General features: G+C 37.8%; 1 protein-coding gene across 2 annotated transcripts in view; it reads right to left on the reverse strand.

Moving 5' to 3' along the window:
* The window catches only part of homer1b (homer scaffold protein 1b), a 98,497-nt gene that overhangs the window by 25,920 nt on the left and 46,414 nt on the right, over positions 1-26,163 (reverse strand). Inside the window, exons 4-6 of one of the 2 annotated variants that reach the window (XM_057831301.1) lie at positions 16,590-16,682; positions 6,840-6,988; positions 4,634-6,623 (exon numbers count right to left, since the gene is read on the reverse strand). In XM_057831301.1, the coding sequence (XP_057687284.1) occupies positions 6,587-6,623; positions 6,840-6,988; positions 16,590-16,682 (279 nt within the window). In that variant the 3' untranslated portion in view covers positions 4,634-6,586. Of the gene's footprint in view, positions 1-4,633; positions 6,624-6,839; positions 6,989-16,589; positions 16,683-26,163 lie in introns of those variants that run through there. The other variant, XM_057831299.1, reaches the window with a different exon arrangement.

Raw genomic sequence — 26,163 nt, forward strand, 5'->3', positions numbered from 1 at the left:
TATATATATATACAGTGCCTTGCAAAAGTATTCGGCCCCCTTGAATCTTGCAACCTTTCGCCACATTTCAGGCTTCAAACATAAAGATATGAAATTTAATTTTTTTGTCAAGAATCAACAACAAGTGGGACACAATCGTGAAGTGGAACAACATTTATTGGATAATTTAAACTTTTTTAACAAATAAAAAACTGAAAAGTGGGGCGTGCAATATTATTCGGCCCCTTTACTTTCAGTGCAGCAAACTCACTCCAGAAGTTCAGTGAGGATCTCTGAATGATCCAATGTTGTCCTAAATGACCGATGATGATAAATAGAATCCACCTGTGTGTAATCAAGTCTCCGTATAAATGCACCTGCTCTGTGATAGTCTCAGGGTTCTGTTTAAAGTGCAGAGAGCATTATGAAAACCAAGGAACACACCAGGCAGGTCCGAGATACTGTTGTGGAGAAGTTTCAAGCCGGATTTGGATCCAAAAAGATTTCCCAAGCTTTAAACATCTCAAGGAGCACTGTGCAAGCCATCATATTGAAATGGAAGGAGCATCAGACCACTGCAAATCTACCAAGACCCGGCCGTCCTTCCAAACTTTCTTCTCAAACAAGGAGAAAACTGATCAGAGATGCAGCCAAGAGCCCCATGATCACTCTGGATGAACTGCAGAGATCTACAGCTGAGGTGGGAGAGTCTGTCCATAGGACAACAATCAGTCGTACACTGCACAAATCTGGCCTTTATGGAAGAGTGGCAAGAAGAAAGCCATTTCTCAAAGATATCCATAAAAAGTCTCGTTTAAAGTTTGCCACAAGCCACCTGGGAGACACACCAAACATGTGGAAGAAGGTGCTCTGGTCAGATGAAACCAAAATTGAACTTTTTGGCCACAATGCAAAACGATATGTTTGGCGTAAAAGCAACACAGCTCATCACCCTGAACACACCATCCCCACTGTCAAACATGGTGGTGGCAGCATCATGGTTTGGGCCTGCTTTTCTTCAGCAGGGACAGGGAAGATGGTTAAAATTGACGGGAAGATGGATGCAGCCAAATACAGGAACATTCTGGAAGAAAACCTGTTGGTATCTGCACAAGACCTGAGACTGGGATGGAGATTTATCTTCCAACAGGACAATGATCCAAAACATAAAGCCAAATCTACAATGGAATGGTTAAAAAATAAACGTATCCAGGTGTTAGAATGGCAGGGTCAAAGTCCAGACCTGAATCCAATCGAGAATCTGTGGAAAGAGCTGAAGACTGCTGTTCACAAACACTTTCCATCCAACCTCACTGAACTCGAGCTGTTTTGCAAGGAAGAATGGGCAAGAATGTCAGTCTCTCGATGTGCAAAACTGCTAGAAACATACCCCAAGCGACTTGCAGCTGTAATTGGAGCAAAAGGGGGCGCTACAAAGTATTGACGCAAGGGGGCCGAATAATATTGCACGCCCCACTTTTCAGTTTTTTATTTGTTAAAAAAGTTTAAATTATCCAATAAATTTGGTTCCACTTCACGATTGTGTCCCACTTGTTGTTGATTCTTGACAAAAAATTTAAATTTTATATCTTTATGTTTGAAGCCTGAAATGTGGCGAAAGGTTGCAAGGTTCAAGGGGGCCGAATACTTTTGCAAGGCACTGTATATATACACAAACCGATTATTTTTTATTGACACGGCCACGTTGTGTTGAAGAAACGTATGTGGCGATCCTTACGGTACCTGACGTCACCATTTTGCTTCGGTAATACTTCACTCTGATTGGCCGAATGATTTCGTCTCTGTTAAATTCTGCTTTTTTCACTCTTTATAAACCACAGAATTTAGTTTCTTGAACTCATTTGAGTCAACGTGTATTGCAGCTCCGCAACTCGGACCATAACAAACGTAACAACACAGACTTCTTATGTGTGTCCGTCAACTAACCCAAATAACAATTGTTCCTATTATTACTATCGTGTCTGTTTTATCTAGTCTTAAAAAAAAACTAGAATACTATGAGTGCCGTGTTCAACGTTTTATTTCTTGCTTTCAATGAACTTAAATGCCGACAGTCCGGCTATAATGCGGCGCTCTTTTGTCTAGCCCAGTACTTCTCAAATGGTGGGGCGGGCCCCCCCAGGGGGGCACGGAGCTATACCAGGGGTGGCGCATGTGACCTTGGGGAACATATGTTTTTTTGCTGTACTAGAATAAAGTGTAATTGGACATCCACTCAGTGGGTGCCAGTGGCGCTCTGGACACTGGAGATATGGAAAGCTAAGACGAGGAAATATGACGAAGCCTATGTAGTGTTTGGCTTTGACTTTTAGCACAGTGGGAGAACAGGAAGGACCAGTCTGTTTACCGTGTCTAAAAATGTTCGCAGCGGACAGCAGGATGCCAAATCGATTAAAAAGTCACATAAAGACATTAGACATCTCAATTTGATCAAAATAAAATTAAATGGAGAAAAAAAAGTGAATATGAGTCAGGAATTATTATGGATGTAAATTGTCCAATAAAAAAAAAAAAGGTCTAAATTAAAAAAAAAACAAAAAAAAAAAACAGGTATGAGATGTAAAAAAAAAAAACTATAGAAAATTGGACATTAAAAAAATGAAAATAAAAAACTTGAGAAATTTAAAGAATTTTTAAAAAGAATAAATTTCATTTTTATTTTTAATGATTCCCCTTTTTTTGTCCATTTACAATATTTTTTTATTCTTTAAATATCTTCTTTAAATTTTTTTTCACATTTTCTCATTTCTTGTTGTAATCTTAGTCATATTTTTTTTAATCTGTATTAAAAAAACACATATACGGATGATTCATTATCAATAATTATATGTAAATTTACAGCAAAAGTAAAAACTGTCCCTCTGCTCAATGACAATGTCGTGTTTGTTCTATTAATTTTTGTTTTTTTCCAATCAAATTGTTTGGGATTTATTCCTCAAAAGTTAATGTTGCTAATCAATTTGAATTTATAATATTTTTTTGATTTTATTTATTTTTCAGTATCAAACGGTCAACAAATGTGCCTTGAGTGTATTTTTTACAATTTGGAAGTGTTTTTGTTTGTTTTTTAATTCAGGCAAATTGATGTGCTTGAAGTCTTTTCTGTTAAAAACAAAACAATGTTAGGAAAGTCATATTGTATTTTATTGTAAGTTGATCTATATTTCTTTAATATTAAAAAGGACACGTTATTCAGAGTTGTACTGATTATAATAATAATCTTATAGACAAATGATACATTTACAGTGGAGGGAGAGAGTTGGGAGGGCGCAAAACATTTACGTCTTCCATTGGGGGGGGGGCATTACAGAAAATAATTGAGAAGCACTAGTCTAGCCTCAGCGGCCCTCTGGCTCATAGACAATCACAACATAGATATGACAATACAGCAGCATGGATCCACCAATGCCACAACATAGAACAACATAACATAGAATATCAATAAATCACAGTGTCGACAGCGATGAGCTCTCTCGGATTTCCGATTTACGTTCTCACTTTCATTTTACCGTATCAATCCATGGAAGAAACATTTATTCATCATGATGAAACGAGCAAGTTATACAGCAGCCTTTAAAAGAAAAGTCATATCTGTTTTGTTTTCTCCTAGATTCTGGTAAATTGGAGAAGTTGTCAAATCATATTATTACCGTAAATATTGTCAGTTTATCGTAATGTTTTGAACTACCAATATGCTATGCTTGTGCTGTGTTTCACCAGTCAGTAAAATGACATTTCTGTATCTGTACACGAGCTCTGTTTTCTTGTATTCTTCTATTTATTGGTGCTAAAATTAGGGTGCGCGTTACAAACGAGTACAATAATTTTCCCTAGATTTTACAAGTAAATTTGGGGTGCGCATTATACACGGGTGCGCCTTATATTCGGGAAATTACGGTAGCTTAACGCAGTACTTCTCAAATAGTGGGGCGGGCCCACCAATGCTGGGGGTGGTGCATGTGACCTTGGGGAACATACTTTTTTGTCGAACTAGAATAAAGTGTAATTGCACATCCACTTAGTGGGTGGCAGTGCTGCTCTAATTTTCAGCGTGTGCGCAGTATTTTTGAACCAAACAAGAGCACACAGCAAAGAGCACTGGAGATATGAAAAGCTAAGACAAGGAAATATGACGAAGCGCCTGTAGCACTTAGCTTTTGGCTTTGACTTTTAGTACAGTGGGAGACGAGGAAAGACCAGTCCGTCTACTTTGTCTAAAAATGTTCGCAGCGGACACCAGGAATTATTTTTTTCAGCGAGTGCCAAATATTGCCAACAATCCTCCCGCTTTGTCAGCGTTACATCAGTAAACCAGCGAGCACTGTCAGCATCATATAAGGTGGCATACCAAGTTGCTCAGTGCAAAATAACCACAAACCATAGCAAAGGAGCTGATACTGCCTATAGCAAAAATAAAAACTGTCCCTCTGTCCAATGCCACATCGTTTTTGTTCTATTAATTTTTGTTTTTTTGGTCCAATTGTTTGACATATTGTCCAAATGAGTTAATGTTGCTAATCATTTTGAATTTATTATTATTTACTGATTTTATTAAATTTTATTTTTCATAGGGCTGTCAAAATTATCGCGTTAATTAATTTTTTAAATTAATCACGTTAAAATATTTGACGCAATTAACGCAGATGCCCCGCTCAGACAGATTTAAATGACAGTACAGTGAAACGCTCACTTGTTGTGTTTTATGGAGTTTTGCCGCCCTCTGCTGGCGCTTGGGTGCGACTGATTTTATAGGCTTCAGCACCCTTGAGCATTGTGTAAGTAATTATTGACGTCAACAATGGCGGGCTACCAGTTTATTTTTTGATTGAAAATTTTACAAATTTTATTAAAACGAAAACATTAAGAGGGGTTTTAATATAAAATTTCTATAACTTGTACTAACATTTTTCTTTAAAGAACTACAAGTCCCTCTATCCATGGATCGCTTTAACAGAATGTTAATAATGTTAATGCCATCTTGTTGATTTATTGTTATAATAAACAAATACAGTCCTTATGTACCGTATGTTGAATGTATATATCCATCTTGTGTCTTATCTTTCCATTCCAACAATAATTTACAGAAAAGTATGGCATATTTTATAGATGGTTTGAATTGCGATTAATTACGATTAATTAATTTTTAAGAAAGCTTGTGAAGAGTTACAGAAAATGTTTGGCCTCCGTTATTGCCAACAAAGGGTACATAACAAAGTATTGGTATTGACCAAATTCTTATTTTCCACCATGATTTGCAAATAAATTCTTTAAAAATCAAACAATGTGATTTTCTGGGTTTTTTTTCTTCTACATTCTGTCTCTCATGGTTGAGGTTTACCCATGTTGACAATTACAGGCCTCTCTAATTTTTTCAAGTGGGAGAACTTGCACAATTATTGGTTGACTAAATACTTATTTGACCCACTGTATAGGCTACGTGGCTCATCCTGTTTTGCGCTTGCTGTGGACCGCTTTTCACACTGAGCTGACACTAGTGTGAAAAGGCCTTAATTGAGTATTTAGCCTACCTAAGTGGCTGATCAGCCAGCAATATTTCATTAAAAACCCTTTCTGACAGCACGGAGTAAAACACAAGACAAGGCTAGGTTATTGCAGCTGTCCTTTTTGCAACAACCTCTGAAAATGTAAAAAGACAGCAGTTTGCTTGTTATGTCCACACTTGCAATAGCCAATCCCAGAGCGGAGCCCGTCTCCCACGCACCCAGCATTAATGGACACACTCGCGCACACACACACACCTCGGTACAAGCCACCCTCACTGCACACAGCTTCTCTGGAGCCATAAAAAATTCATGATGGAACACTGGGAATTCCAAAGAATTCATGCCTTGGATTTTAAACCCATTTTGAAACATAAGATTAAAGGCCTCCGACAAGCCCTTTCATTTGAAACTAATGACTGATATTACATTAGGTGATGGATGTCTTCAATTCAGACGACTGAGAGGAAAAATTGAAATGATTGATACAAGATTACAGAGACGTGACAGTAAATGATAGATTCCTTAGAACAGAGCAGCTCAGTTTTGGAAGCTTGAATTTATTTTTAATTGTTTAGTGGGGGTGTGTGCGTGTACGGAAGACAGATTTTGTACACTCTTTGTTCAGTCCGTCTTGTTCCCACCGCCCACTCCACACAATATGTTGTATAAGTCTTATAAAACAAATGATTAACACCTTTTTGGACATAACCATTCAACTTCAAAATATTTGAGATTTGATCTGACATTAGCATTCCGATCAGATTAGTACTATTACAAAGAACAAAACAACAGTAACATGCTCTGTTGAATATATAGACATCATTAGATTCCAGTTGCATGCCAAATTATTGCATAACATACTCAGTCATATTGTATAAACATGTGAATTAACAAGAATGTTCAAATTTGATTCCAAAAGTTCCCTGAACTTGAGATTCTACTAGACTAATCATTACACCAATACATCACCACGTCAAGGACACGGTTTGCATATTTAGCAGAAATTAGCCTGATCGTATTTTTTTTTTTGCTTATTTATTGTATTGTGTACAGCAGTATTCCGCCTTGTAATGACAGCCCTATCAGAAGGAGCAGACCCGACAAGTCTTAAACTGCTCCCTAGAGGGAAAAGACATGAGAAAGGAGTGATGAATAGAAGGAGAGCACCAATACCATGCTGACACACAACTTAAAATAATCAAAAATACACATTTATTGGCTCATACAGGCAAAAAAAAAAGGTGATGTGCTCATTGTGTACTTTAAACCGACAGGACAGGAAGTAGAGCCCCTGTGTCTGGTGAAATATGGCGGACGCCAGCGTGGGCGACGTACCTATGAGCGAAGGCCAGCGCGTTCTGCGACGGTTCAGGTCTGGAGTCAGAGTTTGGGGTCGTGTCGCAGATTTCGTCTGTGCCGTTGATGTTTTCCATGGGCGGAGTTACAGGAGTCAAAGGTGATGAGAGCTCCCCGGCTGGAGACTCCTTTAGGTCAAAGGAAAGTGGAACATTTTTAGTCATAGTCAGCATAGGTGGAAAGTAACAAACGATATTTAGTTGGCTTCCAGTCCATTTTAGAATTGATTTTAGGGCTGCAGCTATCGAATATTTTAGTAATCGAGTAATCGACTGAAAATTCTATCGATTAATCGAGTAATCGGATAAAAGAAATATATTTTTAGGTGAAGAGCAATTATAAATATGCATGAGAAAACAAGACATTTCATCTAATCTTGAACCATTTTCAGTCAATCAATGTCTTTATTTTTTATGTATATTGTTGAAAACAGCCAACAATTGCATCTCAGATGTAACTAGAATTAAAAAAAAAAAAGACTAATTCACTGCCTTCACTCAAAAAACTTTTAGATCTTATTTAAAAAAAATATATATATATATATATATATATATATATAATTTATATTACCTAAAAATGCAGTTACGCTTGATAACACACATCACTTAAAAGTTTGGATTTTTTCCCACGTGTTTCAATTGAATTTCTCTTTGTGTCAAGCCATTTTAAAGTTCTAGTTATTAAGTTAGTCTAAACTGTAAGTCCTGATAGGATTTTGAGTTTTTGCAGTGTTCAAAATAAATGTATGATACAGGCTGTATTGGAGCACATTAGGGACCAGTGCTACTTGGTGTTTTATCCAGCAATGACTACTGAGTGAAAATTGATAGTTAGCATGATTAAGTTTTTATTTTACACCCTCATCACTCCACAATGCTATGTTATGTTAAAGCCTGTATGTAAGACACGTTAGCCACGCATCGACAGTGGCATAATTAGGGCTGTCAAAATGATCGCGTTAACGGGCGTTAATTAAATTTTTTAATTAATCACGTTAAAATATTTGACGCAATTAACGCACTAGGCCCGCTCAGACAGATTTAAATGTCAGTACAGTGAAAGGCCAACTTGTTAATTGTGTTTTATGGAGTTTTTCCGCCCTCTGCTGGCGCTTGGGTGTGACTTGAATATGTTATGTGGCGTAATGTCGCCCTCTGCTGGCGATTCAGTGCAGCTGATTATTTGGGTTTCGGCGCGCTTTTCTGACGTGATTATATGTCAACGCGAACTCACACTAATAGACAGTGCTATTCAGACCAGCTAACGTCCGCATCCAGTATTCAGTGGCAGTTCTCATAGCCCCATCACACTGTTTGTGTCTAATACATGCATCGCTTGTGAGTTATATTCCTCCTTTGTTTATATTCATGAGCATTAGATAGTTATTGATGATGTGTATTTGAATTTGTTCACATATATGGTGAAATGCAGTTACATTGTTAGATGCTTGTGAGCTAATTGGCTAGTGCTACTGCTCAAATGGACACGTGTGTGTACATTTTATGTTATTTTGTGATTTATGCAAGTTATTGACACATTGCCTTGTTATTTTCAGTTTTACAAAAATACAACAAACGTGCTCCTGTCAAAAAGAGATGACTTCAGTAAAGCCCATGCAACTTTGCCACACCATCTGATTTCTTTTTGGAACTTATGTTCGCCAACTGTCAATTTGTGTACTCACACACATTGAGGACAGAATAGGGCTACTAGTTTATTTTTTGATTGAAAATTTTACAAGTTTTATTAAAACGAAAACATTAAGAGGCGTTTTAATATAACATTTCTATAACTTGTACTAATATTTACTATACTACTACTATACTTTTAGGAACTGCAAGTCTTTCTATCCATGGATCACTTTAACAGAATGTTAATAATGTTAATGCCATCTTGTTGATTTATTGTTATAATAAACAAATACAGTCCTTATGTACCGTATGTTGAATGCATATATCCATCTTGTCTTATCTTTCCATTCCAACAATAATTTACAGAAAAATATGGCATATTTTAAAGATGGTTTGAATTGCGATTAATTGCGATTAATTACGATTAATTAATTTTTAAGCTGTAATTAACTCGATTAAAAATTTTAATCGTTTGATAGCCCTAGTCATAATTAATTGAAACCTAGCCCTCCGCAGGGCTAACGTTACGTGAGCTAGTAGCAACAGTAACGTTAATCTTATTTATTAGCGTTTAGTACTCTTTATTAGCGCTTAGCGCTCTACTGCTTTAAGATGGCGGCTGTTTACTAACGCTGCCCAGACGCGGCCGAGTCTGTCAATTCGCATCTAGTTCAATCGTTCGTGTTTTTTGCTCCCGATCGTTTTAGTTTGAGTATCTGCCGATCCCGATATTACCGATCCGATTGCTTTTTTTTGTTGCTCCCGATTCAATTCCAATCATTCCCGATAAATTTTCCCGATCATATACATTATGGCAAAGCATTAAGAAAAAAATGAATAAAACTCGGAAGAATATATACATTCAACATACAGTACATAAGTACTGTATTTGTTTATTATGAAAATAAATCCTCAAGATGGCATTTACATTATTAACATTCTTTCTGTGAGAGGGATCCACGGATAGAAAGACTTGTGACTTTGTATATTGTGACTAAATATTGCCATCTAGTGAATTTGTTGAGCTTTCAGGAAATGATACTGTGGCCATGCCCAAATGCATGATGGGTGGATGTAACACGCCTTTAGCAACCATGACTGTGCGTAGTGCTACCAATTGATTTATCTTCTCTGCGTTGGGAAATAACATAAGGTGTTAATATAAAGATCAATTACTACCTTGCTTCACCACACTGCTTCCCACAATATTTCTAATCGTAAGGAGAGGGATCGTATGGCTTTAGCCAATTAAAAAAAGGCTCCTAAGGTCGCCAAAATTCTCTCTGCTCATTTTAAGCTGCCTTTTAGGTCTCCATATAGGTAAAACGGCACCATTACAGATTGTGCGCGACAATGCGTGAGTGGGTCGTGCAGCGCATGCATTAATTGCATTAAATATTTTAACGTGATACATTTAAAAAAAAATTAATTACCGCCATTATCGGGATGAATTTGATAACCCTATTTTAAGCCTCAACTAAAGACTCTGGATGAGTGTAAACATATTATGTCTGTAACGTTAAATACAATTAGAAAACGATTTAAATAAAAAAAATATATACTGTATATATATATATATATATATATATATATATATATATATATATATATATATATATATATATATATATTATAAAAAGGCATGGCCGATATTTTTTAGCCGATTCCGATACTTTGAAAATGACGTGATCGGGACATCTCTACTTACTTATCGGAAATTTAACCATCCGTAATTCTGGCCGGACTCTTCGTTCTACCAGCCAACTTCATTTGCACGTTCCGAGGTCCAAACTTCAACATTGGGGAGACTGATATTTTGCGGTTGCTGGATTAGTTGTGGAATAGTCGTCCCCCCGAAATCCGCACCACTACGAATTTAGGTCTTTTATAAATCTCGGTTAAAGACGCACCTTTTTTAGACTCGCCTTTCTGGGGGAAAGCCTGGTTTAATTTCTTAAGGGTTTTAATTAGAGCTGTCCCGATCGATCGGGTCCGATCACGTCATTTTCAAAGTATCGGAATCGGCAAAAAAATATCGGACATGCCTTTTTTTAATATATATATGTATTTTAATTGAATCGTTTTCTAATTGTATTTAACGTTAAAGACATAATGTGTTACACTCATCAAGAGTCTTTAGTTTAGGCTTAAAGTAGGGTTATCAAATTTATCGCATTAACGGCGGTAATTAATTTTTAAAAAATTTATCACGTTAACATATTTAACGCAATTAACGCATGCGTTGCACGACCCACTCACGCATTGTCGCGTTCAATCTTTAATGGCGCCGTTATACCTATATATAGAGCTAAAAGGCAGCGTAAAATGAGTAGAGTGAATTTTGGCAGCCTTTGGAGACTTTTTTAATTGGCTAAAGCTTTACAATCCCTCTCCCAATGATTAGAAATATCCTTGAACGCAATGTGGGGAAGAAAGGTAGTAGTCGATCTTTTTCTCAAAACCCTATGTTATTTCCCAACGCAGAGAAGATATATCAATTGGTACCACTACACACAGTCATGGTTGCACTTCCCATCATGCATTTGGGCAGAACAGTTAAATGGCTACAGTATCATTTACTGAAAGCTCAACAAATACATTAGATGGCAATATTTAGTCACAATATACAAAGTCACATTTATCCTTTAAGAATTACCAGTCTTTCTATCCGTGGATCCCTCTCACAGAAAGAATGTTAATAATGTAAATGCCATCTTGAGGATTTATTGTCATAATAAACAAATACAGTACTTATGTATATGTATGTATATATTCGTCCGAGTTTTATTCATTTTTTTCTTAATGCATTGCCAAAATGTATATGATCGGGAAAAATTATCGGGAAAGATTGGAATTGAACCGGGAGCAAAAAAAAAAAGCAATCGAATCGGGAAATATCGGGATCGGCAGATACTCAAACTAAAACGATCGGGAGCAAAAAAACATGATCGGAACAACCCTAATATATATATATATATATATATATATATACATACAGTGCTGCTCGAAAGTTTGTGAACCCCACAGCGATGGTCAGATTTTTTGTAAAAAAAACTAAAATAACCTTATTAAATGTTAAGTTATACCCAAATCCACAATACTGACATTCCAAATAATGGACTGAAACAAAAGAAATAGTTATATTGTCATTCTTTATTTAACAAAAGTGGTTGATTTAAGAAAAACTCAGATATCATGTGTGCAAAAGTATGTGAACCCCTTCAGTTAATAGGATATTGCGCCTCCTTTTGCAGAGATTACCTCAACCAAACGGTTTCTGTAGTGACTAATCAGCCTCTCACATCTACTTTGGGGGATTTTTGCCCATTCTTCCTTGCAGAACGCAGTCAGTTGAGAGAGGTTTGATGGGCGTCTGGCATGAACTGCTCGCTTCAGGTCCCGCCACAGCATTTCAATGGGATTTAGGTCAGGACTTTGACTGGGCCAGTCCAGAACACGAATCTTCTTCTTTTTCAGCCATTCCTTGGTTGTATTGCTGGAATGCTTTGGATCATTATCATGTTGCATGATCCACCTTCTGCCAAGCTTTAACTTCAAAACAGATGGCGTCAGGTTATGTTCTAGGATTTGACAATATTCCTCAGAATTCATGATTCCCTGGACTATGTGGAGTTGTCCAGGTCCTGAGGATGAAAAGCAAGCCCAGATCTTGACATTCCCACCTCCATGCTTCACTGTTGGGAGAAGGTTCTTTTGGTGGTATGCAGTGTTGACTTTTCGCCAGACATGGCGGTTTTGGTTGTGACCAAACAGTTCAATTTTGCACCTACATCAGTTGATGAAAACTCTTTTTAATTTAGTCTCGACAACACAACTGTTAAAAAAACAAAAAAAAACTACTGAATTGATTGATTAGGAAATCAGGTTGAAATAATAGAAAATTCCAAAATGTTGAGGGGGTTCACAAACTTTTGAGCAGCACTGTATATATACATATACATACATATATATATATATATATATATATATATATATATAAAAGTTGAAAGCAATAAAACTGCTCCAAAAATGAATGAAATGAACAAAAAATATATTTTTTATAATTTTAAAATTATTAAAAGTCGTTTGCTTTGCATATAATCCCCCCCCCAAAAAAAAATATGAGGGGAGGGCAATTTTATTTTTCAAATAAATATTTTCTTTGATTGAAAACTTTTTTTTTTTTGATTGAAGCAACTTTTGGGGGATTGAATATTTTAGACACAAATGGCCTACCCATAATATCAAAGAAAACTTTTTCAATGAAACATTAAGTGTTCAAATGCAAATTTTTCAATCTCAAATATTTTTTCGCATCCATAAACTTTTTCTATGATTGAAATTTTTCCTTTTTTTGATTGAAGTGATTTTTCTTTTTGGATTTTTTTTTTGCTTTTGAAGCGACTTATTTTTTGATTGAATAATAAAGACAAAAATGTCCTTGCCAAAATGTGGCCCAAACACAAAGCAACATTAGTTCAATCAAAAAAGTTGCTTGAATCAAAATATATATTTCAACCCCCCACTCCAAAAAAGTCGCCTCAATGAAAAAAAAAGTGTTTGAATGCAAAAAATAAATTTGAAACTCAAAAAAAAAAAAAAAAATACAATCAAAGAAAAATAGCTTTCACATGCATTTTTTTAATTTAGTTTTTTGAGTTTCAAATTTTTTTTTGCATTCAAACACATTTTTTTTTTTTTTTGTGACTGAAGCGACTTTTTTCTTTTTTTGGTTGAAAATATATATTTTGATTGAAGCAACTTTTTTTTTGATTGAATAATAAAGACACAAATCTACCTCCATATATGGTGCCGCCCAGGGGACACAATTTTTGACTGGGGTAACTACATTAGCACGACACTGGCGGGCGTACCATATTCAATGAATGACGATCTTGGCGTAAAGTATTGTCTAAGCAGCCTGATTTAGAATTCCCCTCAAGAATGATCGGAAACAAAAAACGCTCAACTTATTATTGTAAATATTCTTATAAGTTAATTTTATTGCTGACACTGCGTTTCGGGGTCATCAACATGTTGTGCCCCCCATGCCCCAAAAGTCAAACTCCGCCTATATTCGTATGTAGACGTACCACTGTGCGTGTATTCAGTCTATTTTTTTTTCCATTTTATCAAGTTGTTGCATAACAACAGAACAGAAAAATCCAGAACAACAAACCCAATCTCCAGGGTCATAAATGAATCATCTTTCCCATATACATAAATAGTTGACTTGGGAAATGATGGAGGTGTGTTTGTATGTGCTTGCTCGGCTACCTCAAACACTGATGAACTCTTTATGAGCTCTCACACATGCTGACAGGTCATTAAACAGCTCACTGTAACAGTAGGAAAATTGAACAACTGTGTCTTATCTTTATGCCCCATACAAGCTAGGACAAATCATTTAAATGTTGCACATACATGAAACAAAGCTATTAGGACTTACAGGCGGTAACACAATGGCCTCACTTGTGCGTCCCTAATGGACAAGAAGGAAGTCCAAGATAAGAGACAGATTATGTCTCGTGTTACACTCTTCATTCAAAAGTAGTGAGGTCCTATTGGGATTTGGCTTAATGGGCCACGCATGGCACTCACGGCTTTACAGTATTTCCCCCCAACCTCTATTTTAAAGAAGAACATCCTTGCTTTCGAAGCTTTATTATCATGAAAAATCCCAAATTTTTCACTGTGAGATTTCCATTACTGTTGGAGCCAAGATTATCCATCTTGTGCGCCCATACTAAAGCAACCGAAGGCCTGTTAACAACATTTCAACGACAGCACATCTTTCTTTGAAGAGATTCTCCTTTAAAACCCACTCATTTCCTCCCACAACCTTCTATTATGTAATATTCCATAGAAAACCCCTGACATGCAGGCTACTTGTGATCCAGAAGAGCTTTGTTTATTTCACTTCATGACTATAAATTTGGCCATTGCAGTTCAAAGTCAAGCACTTCGAAGGTACAAGGCTCTCTTAGTGGAGTCATAAGGAGCAACATTAATTCATTGGCTGCTATTGACGGTGATGGATCCATTTAAACTAGGAAGGGTTGGCAACCTGTCAATGGAACTGAAACATGACCAATAAAGCTGTAACTAACAAGTATTTTCATAATTCATTTCATATAAAATCGATTAATTAAAAAATTAATCAGATAAATGTCTGTTTTTTCAATTACCTTCACCATTTAAAGTGCGTATGACACCAAAAAGCACGTTTATTTCATATTTCACGTGGTGTTTTATGCTCCTGAAATGGACCGCTTGGATGTGTGTGGAAGCGATCGTTTTATGATAGGGCTGTCAAACGATTAAAATTTTTAATCGAGTTAATCACAGTTTAAAAATTAATTCATCGTAATTAATCGGAATTCAAACCATCTCTAAAATATGCCATATTTTTCTGTAAATTATTGTTGGAATGGAATGATAAGACACAAGACCGACATAAACATTCAACATACTGTAAATAAGTGCTGTATTTGTTTATTATAAGCTGGCATTAACATTGTTAACATTCTTTCTGTTAAAGGCATCCACGGATAAAAAGACTTGTAGTTCTTAAAAGATAAATTTGAGTACAAGTTCTAGTAAATTTATATACCCCTCTAATGTTTTCGTTTTGATAAAATTTGTAAAATTTTCAACCAAAAAAATAAACTAATAGCTCGCCATTGGTGACGTCGCCGAGCGGCCAAATGCATGATGGGAAGTTGGGCAACCATGACTGTCAGTGGTGGCTGCAAATGGTATACAGAATGTTCTGCATTGTGTTCAATTAGGCATGTTAGGAAAAAGATCGTCTCCTGCTCCGCCCAAATGCATGATGGGAAGTTGGGCAACCATGACTGTCAGTGGTGGCTGCAAATGGTATACAGTATGTTCTGCATTGTGTTCAATTAGACGTGGTAAGAAAAAGAACATCTCCTGCTCCGTCCAAATGCATGATGGGAACTTGGCAACCCTGACTGTTAGTAGTGGCTGCCAAAGCTTAAGCCAATAAAAGGCGCGGTTCAATGAACGCCTGTGTCCACTCGCATTTCTCTGCCTTTTCGCTCTCAATGTGCTAAAAGGGGGTCATTGTAAACTGTTTGAGGCAACGCATGAACGGGTCATTCCATGCATGCGTCAAATATTTTAACGTGGTTAATTAAAAACAATTAATTACCGCCTGTTAAGGCGATAAATTTGACAGCCCTGACTTAAATTTTTAAGTAAGTACTAACATCTCATCAACAAAGAAAACAAACAATATAATTCACTTCACATCTCACCTCTGATGGAGGCACACTAGATCTAACAACACAAAACACAATCTAACTCTTGACACGTAATATAATATTATTGACTAAGTAACCCAAAAGCTGTAGTTGCAGCAGCAGTTGCAGCAGTGAACTCTCTCTCTCTTGCGCTAATCACTGGCATGTACGTGTCGTGTACTACCAGTATGTGTACTTTCAAGTTCTACGAACAAGTGCACTTATACTAAAAGTATGCGTACTTGTACTACAAACACATATACTTGCGTGTAGTAGTACTACAAGTATTTGTACTAGTGTGCACTTGTATTAAAAGTGCATGTACTTGTACTAAAAACGAATATACTTGCATGTACTTGTACTACAAGTGTACTTGTGTGTACTTAACAGTGCAGTAATATCCATTTTAAAGGCTTATTATAAGCCCAAAGACTTCTTTAAAACAGGTTCAATATAACTGATTTCAAGACTGGTAACTGGTTTATTCGTTTTAGAAATGGAATTTGTTTCCAGTGCAGGTTGGAGCGTCGTCAAGATTTCCACTCTGGAAGGCAGGCTAACATTTTTAGGGTGTCAGCCCCCCAAAAGGCTAACTCCGTCTAGAGGATATCGACATCTGGGAAAGTTTTTTTCGTTTTCGTCTTTCACCGGTGTTGTGTAAAATTGACTTTAACAGAACTTTACTTAATAAATGCACTGTTGTAAATTAAAAATAAAACTAGTCGACTAGTGGTCCTCAAAACACACTTTGAGAACCATTGCATTAGATTATACAGGGTGAGTAAGTCAGTAAGTTGAAAATGTTTCATGGTGTTTACGACTGAACATACCTGCGAGGGTGAGGTGGCCATTTCCATCTTTTCTTGACTTTTCTCTTTAGCAAGTCGCGCTGCTTCTTTATATTCTGCAAACTTCTCCGCAAACTGAACATAGACATGAAACAGAGATAAGATCAGTCAAATTCAGAAAATATGAGGGCGCCACGCTTTCTCCCCCACCAACATGCACATATATTGAGAGTTCAGAGTGTGATAGGTCATCCATGGATAAAGCCAGGGCTAGATAGGGCAGAAGCTGATTCCAATAATGTGCTGTAATTGAACCTAGTCAACTTGTATTACAAACCCAGACACATAAGCTAACTAGGTCACTGTTGACAAACTTTTTGTCAAAATGACCAGTGTTGGGCACGTTACTTTAAGTAACTTTTTATCTAAAATACTCCTTAATCGGCAAAATCTTGACTTGAATCTATCTTTAAATGATGAAACTAACTACCTTCAAGTCAAACCGAATTGCAAGCTGAAGTGCCATGTAGTGCTGCCATAAAGACATGATAGAAATTGCCAAAAGTGCTACATACAATTATAACAAAAGTCACTGTTAAATTTTAGTACGTAATCATGATGTAGCTGAAGATATTTGATTGAACCAGGTTATATGGTACAATATTACCAATAAATTCATATTATTTTAAAAATTGAGTTTCCTTTTTGTTTCATATTGCATGTGATGTGGGAAAATATTACATTATGCTTTTGTGATGTATGATTGCTTCTGTGACATAGATTGTAACAACTTCTATTGTTTTTCACCTTGTTCCCATAGCTAGGAGACGCGCTTGAGAATCTCATGAGATAACTTGTTTTGCACCATAGTATTGTTTTACTACACGCCTGGGTCCCATAGTTACATGCCTAGGTCCCATAGAGATAACTTGTTTTGCACCCATAATATTTACCATTTGTTGGCATCTGTTGCAGCACAGCTCATTTGTCCCATGTGAAAAGCCCTTTTTCAAGGGGGCTGAAACAAAATTAGCTTAAACGTTTGTGATTGGACGGGGCCGCGCCGCTCGGGGGCGGAAGTTGGCCTCTCCGCCTCCGAGGGGTGTGTCCTTACAAAACCGGACATTTCCGGGCGACCAGTGAAGTCCGTTGGTGGATTAAGTACAGATCGCCCAGCTTTGTCCCTTTGCCGCTTTACTGGAGTGTTGTTGGCTTCCCACTTGTTTGTCACGGTAAGTGATTTTCATTTCTAAAGGACAACTAGTTGTGCTGTAACGTAACGCGGGGATTCTGAGATTGACAAACTCAAATCTAGCATCATGTTACCATTTGTTTGCTTGTTTTTGATATCTGTTTGCTTGCTCTTGTGGGATTGTAATCAATAAATCTAATTTATTCTACATTTTCTAATCAATAAACATCGTCTATTGAGCAAAAGTGTGCCTGTTACTGATTCACCGCGAACCTGGAAATTTCGGAAAACAGCATGCTATATACAACGTAAGATTAGTCACCAATTTGTAAGGGCATATGTCACTATTTGTAAGATTGCCAACAGCCTCGGGTTGACAGGTATGTATGGTATTTCGCAACACTTTATTTGACAGTGGCGCCATAAAACTGTCATAAAACCATCATAATTATGACATGATACTGCCATGAACATTAATGAATGCTTATCTGACTTTTGAATAGCTGTAAAAGATTCGAGCTGGACATAAATGAAGTTGTGACATAATTTGCCCGATGACACTTAATTGCATCTGTCATTAGCATTAATTAATTCCCATGATAGTGTCATGTCATGATTATGATGGTCTTATGACACTGCTGTCAAATAAAGTGTTACTTATTAACCCAAATAAATCAACAAATAAACCGCACTGTAAGCCGCAGCATTCAGAATTAGGGAAAAAAATAACGGTTTATAGTCCGAAAATTAGGCTGTATAAGATTTGGTAGCAACTTGTTGGTTCCTTTTTTCCCCCACCTTTATAAAACGATATCTCGATTCTAGGCATGAGCTTATCGATAACCTTGTGGGATGCAAATTATCACCATATATCACTAATAATCATAAATAATCAAATACAAGTTTCTAAAATCACCAAAAACAGCCACTTTCATCATTATGACAAAATGTAGAGCATCAGCTTGGAGCTGTTCCAAACTAGGATTGATCTGTGAGCAAATGAGTGTCATTTAGTGTTCCATCCTCATTTACTTTTCCTATTAACAGAGCTAGTCATTACTTTGATTGACAGGCCTAAGAATCCAGCAAGTCTATGAACAGTTCATCTGAGAAATGACAGAATCAACAGAATTAGCTGCTGTGTCATGTAACATGACAGTAGATATTTCCGTTTTAAATTCAAGTCAAGCAGGGCACCGCTAGCTTTAAAAGTGTAACTTACACATCCACCGGAGATGTGCTCATGTTTGCTATCCGTAGAAAGGCAGCAAGTAACTCAATAGCATTCCACTTTGGCGCAATAGGATAGCTCTAGGCTCTTGAAAGCGAAAGCAATAGTTGTAGGCGCACAACGTGGAGACTTTGGATATGAGATAGCAGTAGAGCTTTGCTCACACAATATAATTAACAATATATATTTAAAAATTATATATGGCAGAAAACACAGACAAGACTGAAAAAGCAGTTTCTGCTCTTGCAACCCTCTTTAAAATAAACTGCTGTATTTTAAGACAAAAGAACTGTTGTGTTTGATAGAAAAATATGTCTATATGCTGCAATAGCAGATTCATGGGGCATTAAGTCCCCAAACTATTTTTTATTTGTCCGTTTTACCCTGGAAACCCCCGTTTACAGACGTCGCGCAACCGCTTTTGTTTCAACCCAGCCATAAAAAGAAGGTAAGTAATTATATTTATTACTCAAAAAGTCTGTCATTTTTAATTTAGAATCACTAATTGATGTCTATTTTGTTTGAAAAAAGAAAAAAAAAGATTTAAAAACATTATTCACTTGCATATTTTAAACTTTTAAACAAATTACGTCACAATGAAAAAAATGGTTTCTGTAAATAAGTCACGGATATCTACCTCATAACTATGACTTGTTTTATTTATTTTTTGTTACTGTCGCATTTTCCCCGATATGCTAGATGATAAATAATCGATCCAAACAAAGAAAAATTGGGAAAAAAAAATGTTTAAAAGGGTACGTATATGAAAAAGAACATTTCCCCCACTCCTTGATGTCTGCGATTTCTGCATGGCGACCCTTGTTATATTACCATGTTTCACCCATAAAATCCCCCAAAAATCTGGCTGTGGCCATTCACACCTGTGTCTTGACTCTCGATGATACATGCTAAATGGCGTTTTTGGATCGAAACAAGGTAAGTAAGCGATAATTTCGCGTTAAAAATCATGGCGTCTTTAATTCTGCTCTCGCGTGCTCTTGCCTCCAGTTCGGGTTTTGCTATATAAAAAAAATTAAAATTAAAATGCTCTCCAGTTCAAAATTGGTCTTCCGCCAGAAAATTGAGATTTTAAGCTTTCCAATGATGTATCACACATGCATATAGAACAATTTTGAAATTTGGCCAAATTGGGGGTCCCACAGCGGAACAAGTCACCTGAGTGTGTTCCACTCTATATATTTTAAACTTAAATTATTGGTAAATGTAGAGTACTTTTATAGCGCATTCATTGAATCCAACATCACTTGACAAGACAGCTCCCACAGACATTGCGCCACGCCTTCCCGTAGGGGGCCGACCCAGTTGAACTTGCTTTCACTGTGATAAACTCAAACACACGCTGCGTTCTAACCGGATTTAGGTGGAAACAGGACAAAGGTTTTACTGCATACAAGCAGGCAGGTGTGTCTCAAGAGTGATACGGTCGAGGATTCAAGGTTTAATTATGATATTAAATAGCACCATGCATGCACTTAGAAACGTGAAAAAATGAATGGATGGATATAATTAGTGCAACTTTGGCTTGAAATATTTACGTAAAATGAATGATAACTGCCTGTTTTTGGCTTTTAACCAAGAATCTAGACTGTTTTACGTTCATACTGTATCTATTGAAATTCCACGATTTAAGCATTTATTTACAATAATTTTCAATTTAGGAAGTTCTTTGTTTCATGACGGCTGCCATGTTGGATTACGGAATACCTTAAACCTGAGTAGATCAGGCAAGTGGACAAACTAAGCACCTGCATCCGAGATATAAATACCTGGATGAGCACTAACTATCTTCTACTTAACCCTGAAAAGACAGAAGTCCTTATAATAGGCCCGAAAAGTGTGAGAGACTCTTTAGCTGCCCAGATAGTCACTCTGGACAATGTAAGTGTAGCCTCCAGCACCACAGTTAAAAACGTTCTATTCGACCCTGAGTTATCGTTTAAAGCTCATATTAAACAAACCTGCAGAACGGCCTTCTTTCACCTGCGCAACATAGCCAAAATTAGAAATATTTTATCTAAAAACGATGCAGAAAAATTGATTCACGGGTTCGTTACATCGAGATTGGATTACTGTAACTCCCTACTTGCAGCTTGTCCTAAAAGTTCTGTAAAAGGTCTTCAGCTAGTCCAAAACGCAGCAGCAAAACTTTTAACAGGAACTAATAGAAGAGAGCACACCACCCCTGTGCTCCAGGCCCTTCACTGGCTTCCAGTCGAGTTTAGAATTAAATTTAAAATCCTCCTTCTAACATTTATGACCATTAATGGGTTGGGGCCATCTTATCTCACCGATGCTCTGGTTCCTTACCGCCCCGACAGAACACTCCTCTCTCAGAATGCAGGTCTACTGGTAGTTCCCAGGGCTTCTAAAAGTACTGTCGGAGCTAGAGCCTTTAGCCACCAAGCCCGTTTTATGGAATCAGCTTCCAGCTAATATTAAAGAAGCCGAGACAGTCTGCAGATTTAAGATTAGATTAAAAACGTTCCTATTTGACAAAGCTTATGGTCAGGCTAGTTGAAGTCGGAGTAGACTTACAGTTTAGTCTAAGCTGCACTAGAAGCTATAATGCTTAGCCACTTAGTTCCATCTCCTTTTTCTCACTCTACCTACCACTTGTCTTACTTTATTTCTATTTTCCAATGTTAATATCTAGTTGTCTAGTCTCTTCATCACTAGTCACCCGGTGTCCCCTTTCCCCCCTCCCCTCTGGGGGGGGGGGGGGGGGGGGGGGTGCTATTTTTCAGCTGCAGCCTCCTGACTGTCCGGACCCCTGGCTGGATGGACGTCCTCATTGCTACCCCCGTCTCATCTGGCTAGATGGACCTCTTCTTGTTCCTTTACTCCACTGCATCTTTACGGACTGTAACTTCGCCTGCTAATTCCCATTAGCAGTCCTGGTGCTTCCTGTCTATCCGTCCATGGAGTGGATCTCTCCTGACTGTGGTACTCCCCAAGGTTTCTCATTTTCTCCCAAAGACTCTGGAGTTTTTGGAGTTTTTCCTTGCCAACATGGAGGGTCTAAGGATGGGGGATGCCCAGGACTAGAACTTTATTTATTCATCTTTGTTGCTTCATTTGCTGTTTCTTATTGTGTATTATATTGCCCCTGTAAAGCCCTTTGAGACAACCTTGTTGTGATTTAGGGCTATACAAATAAAATTGAATTGAACTGAATACCGTAACTTTTGTTTAAAATATTTAGGTGAAATGAACGCTAACTGCCCATTTTTTGCTTTTAACCAAGAATCTAGACTGTTTTACGTTCATATCTCGAGAAAATCCATGATTTAAGTATTTATTTACAAGACTTTTAAACTAAAAAGCTCTTTGTTTTGTGACGGCCACCATGTTGGATTGCACAATACTGTAACTTTTGCTTGAAATATTTACGTAAAATGAACGATAACTGCCAGTTTTTTGCTTTTAACCGAGAATCTAGACTATTTTACGTTCATATGTAGAGAAATTCTGTGATTTAAGCATGTACTTACAAGAATTTTCAACTAAAAAGCTCATTGTTTTGTGATTGCAGCCATGTTGGATTACGCAATACCGTAACTTTTGCTTGAAATATGCAGTATACGTAAAATGAACGATAACTGCTCGTTTTTTGCTTTTAACTAAGAATCTAGTCTGTTTTACGTTCATACCTATAGAAATTCCACGATTTAAGCATTCATCTAGAGGAATTTTTTCAACTTAGAAAGCTCTTTGTTTTGTGACGGCCGCCATGTTGGATTTTGTATCTCTACACAATAGCGTAATTTAAGTTGCTATTTCCGGGGGGCTGTGGCTGTGGCTCGGGCCCGGGTGGGCGGGCGGGGGTGGGTGTAGGCGTGGGGTTGGTGATGCGTCCCCTCCTGCCATCCCTGAAGGCCGGTTGATGGGCGCGCGGGTGGCCCGGGGGACCACCCTGGGTCCCGGGGGGGGGACGGTGGCTCCTTTGCTGGGCGGCGGGAGGAGGGATGGGCTGTGCATGGCCCCCCCATCGCCCTCCCTCCCCGGGCTGGCTGGGTGGGGGCCATGGCCCTGGGTTGGCGCCCGCGCGGTTTCTCCGCCCGTCTGCGTGGCTGCCGCGCGCCCGGTGGGGCTTGCGTGCTGCTGGATGTGGTAGGGCATGCTCGGGTTGGGGGTTCCGGTGCCGGGATTGGCGATGCGGCGGCGTAGGGTTGGTCGCCAACGGGCTTACACTCATAAGAGATTCACACGATTACTGGGTTCTAGATCACAGAACTGATTTGTGTACACTCTACCCCTTTCAATCACTTAGCTTATAGTCTTATAGACACCCCCACCCCCATTCTCCTCTTTCACTGGCCAATAGGCCCCCACATGGTGTAAACCGGAAATACATCTCGCTGACGATAGCACCAGCATATTAGTAACTAGTTTAGATGTTCAATGTATTTCTTGTTGTTGTTTGTGTATGTGTTTCTTTTCTTTCTTCTCTTGCATTTCTTTTCTTCTGTCCCCCCATAATCCCTTCCTGTTCGCTGCTTTGTCATAATAAAAAGGTATTTTGAATGATCACAATGGGAGTATGTCAGACTCTCAATGTGAAACATTAAAACTGTTCAGAATCCGGGCACTTAGACTTCCATTCTCTGTGTCAAACAGCTGAACAGGACAGGTTTAAAAAAAAAAAAAAAAAAAAAAGTTGCTATATCCGGCAACAACTGATATGATATGTTAAATATTGCTATTAATCCTGAAAATATAGGTGATTATCTCTGCGTTTGGTGATTTTTGGGTATGTAGTGTAAAATCTGAGAATTTTATAGCCATTTTAAGTTTTGTTATACTTATATGAAAAATAATCCGGATTTTATTATGGAACGACTTTGAATTTTTTGATGCCGCTGCTCATGGAGACTCATATATGCCTAAGGTAGGTTCATGTTTTGGTTTTAGATCACTAGTGGCTTTGGTTTTGACAATATTTGAATTTTACGTTTTTTTAAAATAGGCCCACTACCGATCGGCCCTGTGTCCCATCAACTCATAGTGAACTCTATGGCACATGTTTCTATGTTGCCACAATGCCCAAAGCATTTTACATTTGCACACATTTAACCTATACCACACACATTCACACACCAATTAAAAATTCCCCCCGGATTAGGCTAATGCTAACGGCTCACTCTTATTCGTAGAAAATCATATAAATGAAGACTAAGATTAGTATGTTTAGTATGTAAGGAGATCAATACATGTGAGCTGATTACTAATAGCAGCAGAATTAACATGCGGTTGGTTAGTCATTCATCAAGATCAGGGTTTACGTCCGATGTGAAGGTCATTCACAAGTCACAAGCGTTGTATTTAAACATAAGACTTGTCAGATATAAAATCGAATAGAAATCGGAGCGTGTATACCGTAATTTTCGGACTATAAGTCGCTACTCTTTCCCCTCACTTTGAATCCTGCGGCTTATAGTCCAGTGTGGCTATTTTGTTGATTTATTTGGGTTAATAGGAAACACTTTGACAGCGGCGTCATAAGGCAGTCATAATTATGACATGACACAATGATGGTTATTAATGAATGCTTATGACAGATCAGGCAAATTATGTCACTAAATCAGTGTTATGAAAAAGTATCTGAACCTTATGGAATTTCTTACATTTCTGCATAAAATCACCATCAAATGCGAGCTGATCTTTGTCAAAATCACACAGATGAAAAAACAGTGTCTGCTTTGACTGAAACCACCTAAACATTTATAGGTTTTTGTATTTTTATAAGGATAGTATGCAAACAATGACCGAAAGGGGAAAAATAAGTAAGTGAACCATCCCATTTAATATTTTGTGGCCCCCACTTTGGCAGCAATAACTTCAACCAGAGACTTCCTGTAGCTGCAGATCAGTCTGGCACATCAATCAGGACTAATCTTGGCCCATTCTCCTCTACAAAACTGCTGTAGTTCAGTCAGATTCCTGGGATATCTGTCATGAATCGCTGTCTTTAGGTCATGCAACAGCATCTCAATGGGGTTCAAGTCTGAACTTTGACTTGGCCACTCCAGAACATTAACATTCATTAATGCTCACAGCAGTGTCATGCCAAAAGTATGATGGTCGGTGGCCCTGGGTTGGCGCCCGCGTGGCGTCTCCGCTCGTCTGCGTGGCTGACGCACGCTTAGTGAGGCTCACATGCGGCTGGATGTGATGGGGTGCGCTCGGGTGAGGGGTCCCGGTGCCGGGATTGGCGGCGTAGGGTCGGTCGCCAACAGGCTTACACTCACGAGTAGAGGTGTGCAAAATTTCCGTTTCTTAGATTATTCGCGATTCGGCCATGGAAGATTCGAGAACGATTCACAAACATCCAAATTCCGATTATTAAAAAGCGGAAGTACACAACACTCAGCGCGCCGCGCGGTCTTCGGGACGGAACGGAGCGAGAGTAGCTAAACATCATGCTTCCCATTACCCGGCCCCTCGGGTAATGCCAATGCTCAACTCACGGCTCTAGCTCAACTCATGTAACGAGATAAAAAAAACACAACAACATACCTGACTGCTGCCGAAAAGCTGCTAGAAAAGTACATCCGTATAATGTTACGGTGGATATCATTTATATAGGACTAGATGCATTATAGATTTGGTAGTGTTAGCAGCACATCTACAAAAAGCTAGATGCGGGAGTTATAAAAGGCCGCCATCTTTAAGCAGTACACTTCCCTGCAAGGCTGTTGTAGCGAACCTTCCAAGCAAACCTAATTCACTTTTTATCTAAAATACTCCTAAATCGGTAAAATATTGAATTTAATCTATCTTTAGAATAGTTTTACAAACTTTCACATGTTGAAAGTGGACAAAAGGAAAATTATGGAATAACGGGAGCAATTTTAACAAATTTAATGGTTGATTCAAACCTTTAAATTAATTGAATGTAGTTTAAAGCTGCTGATACAGAATAGGGACTGGAGTTTTTTATTTAATGTTATTTTTGTATATTTGTTTACTGCTATATGTTAACTTGATACTGAAATAGGAGTGTGGTTTAGCCTGAGAGTATTTTTGAACAATTTTGGAACTAATGTACAAAACATTAAAAAAAAAAAAAAAAAAAAAAGAGAGAAAAAAAGGAGGGGGGTGCATCAATAATCGTTTTATAATCGAATCGGAGCCTCTGAATCGTAATCGTAATCGAATCGTTAGGTGCCCAA

The sequence above is a fragment of the Corythoichthys intestinalis genome, chromosome 3 (assembly GCF_030265065.1).
Source record: "Corythoichthys intestinalis isolate RoL2023-P3 chromosome 3, ASM3026506v1, whole genome shotgun sequence".
Taxonomy (NCBI): Eukaryota; Metazoa; Chordata; class Actinopteri; order Syngnathiformes; family Syngnathidae; genus Corythoichthys; species Corythoichthys intestinalis.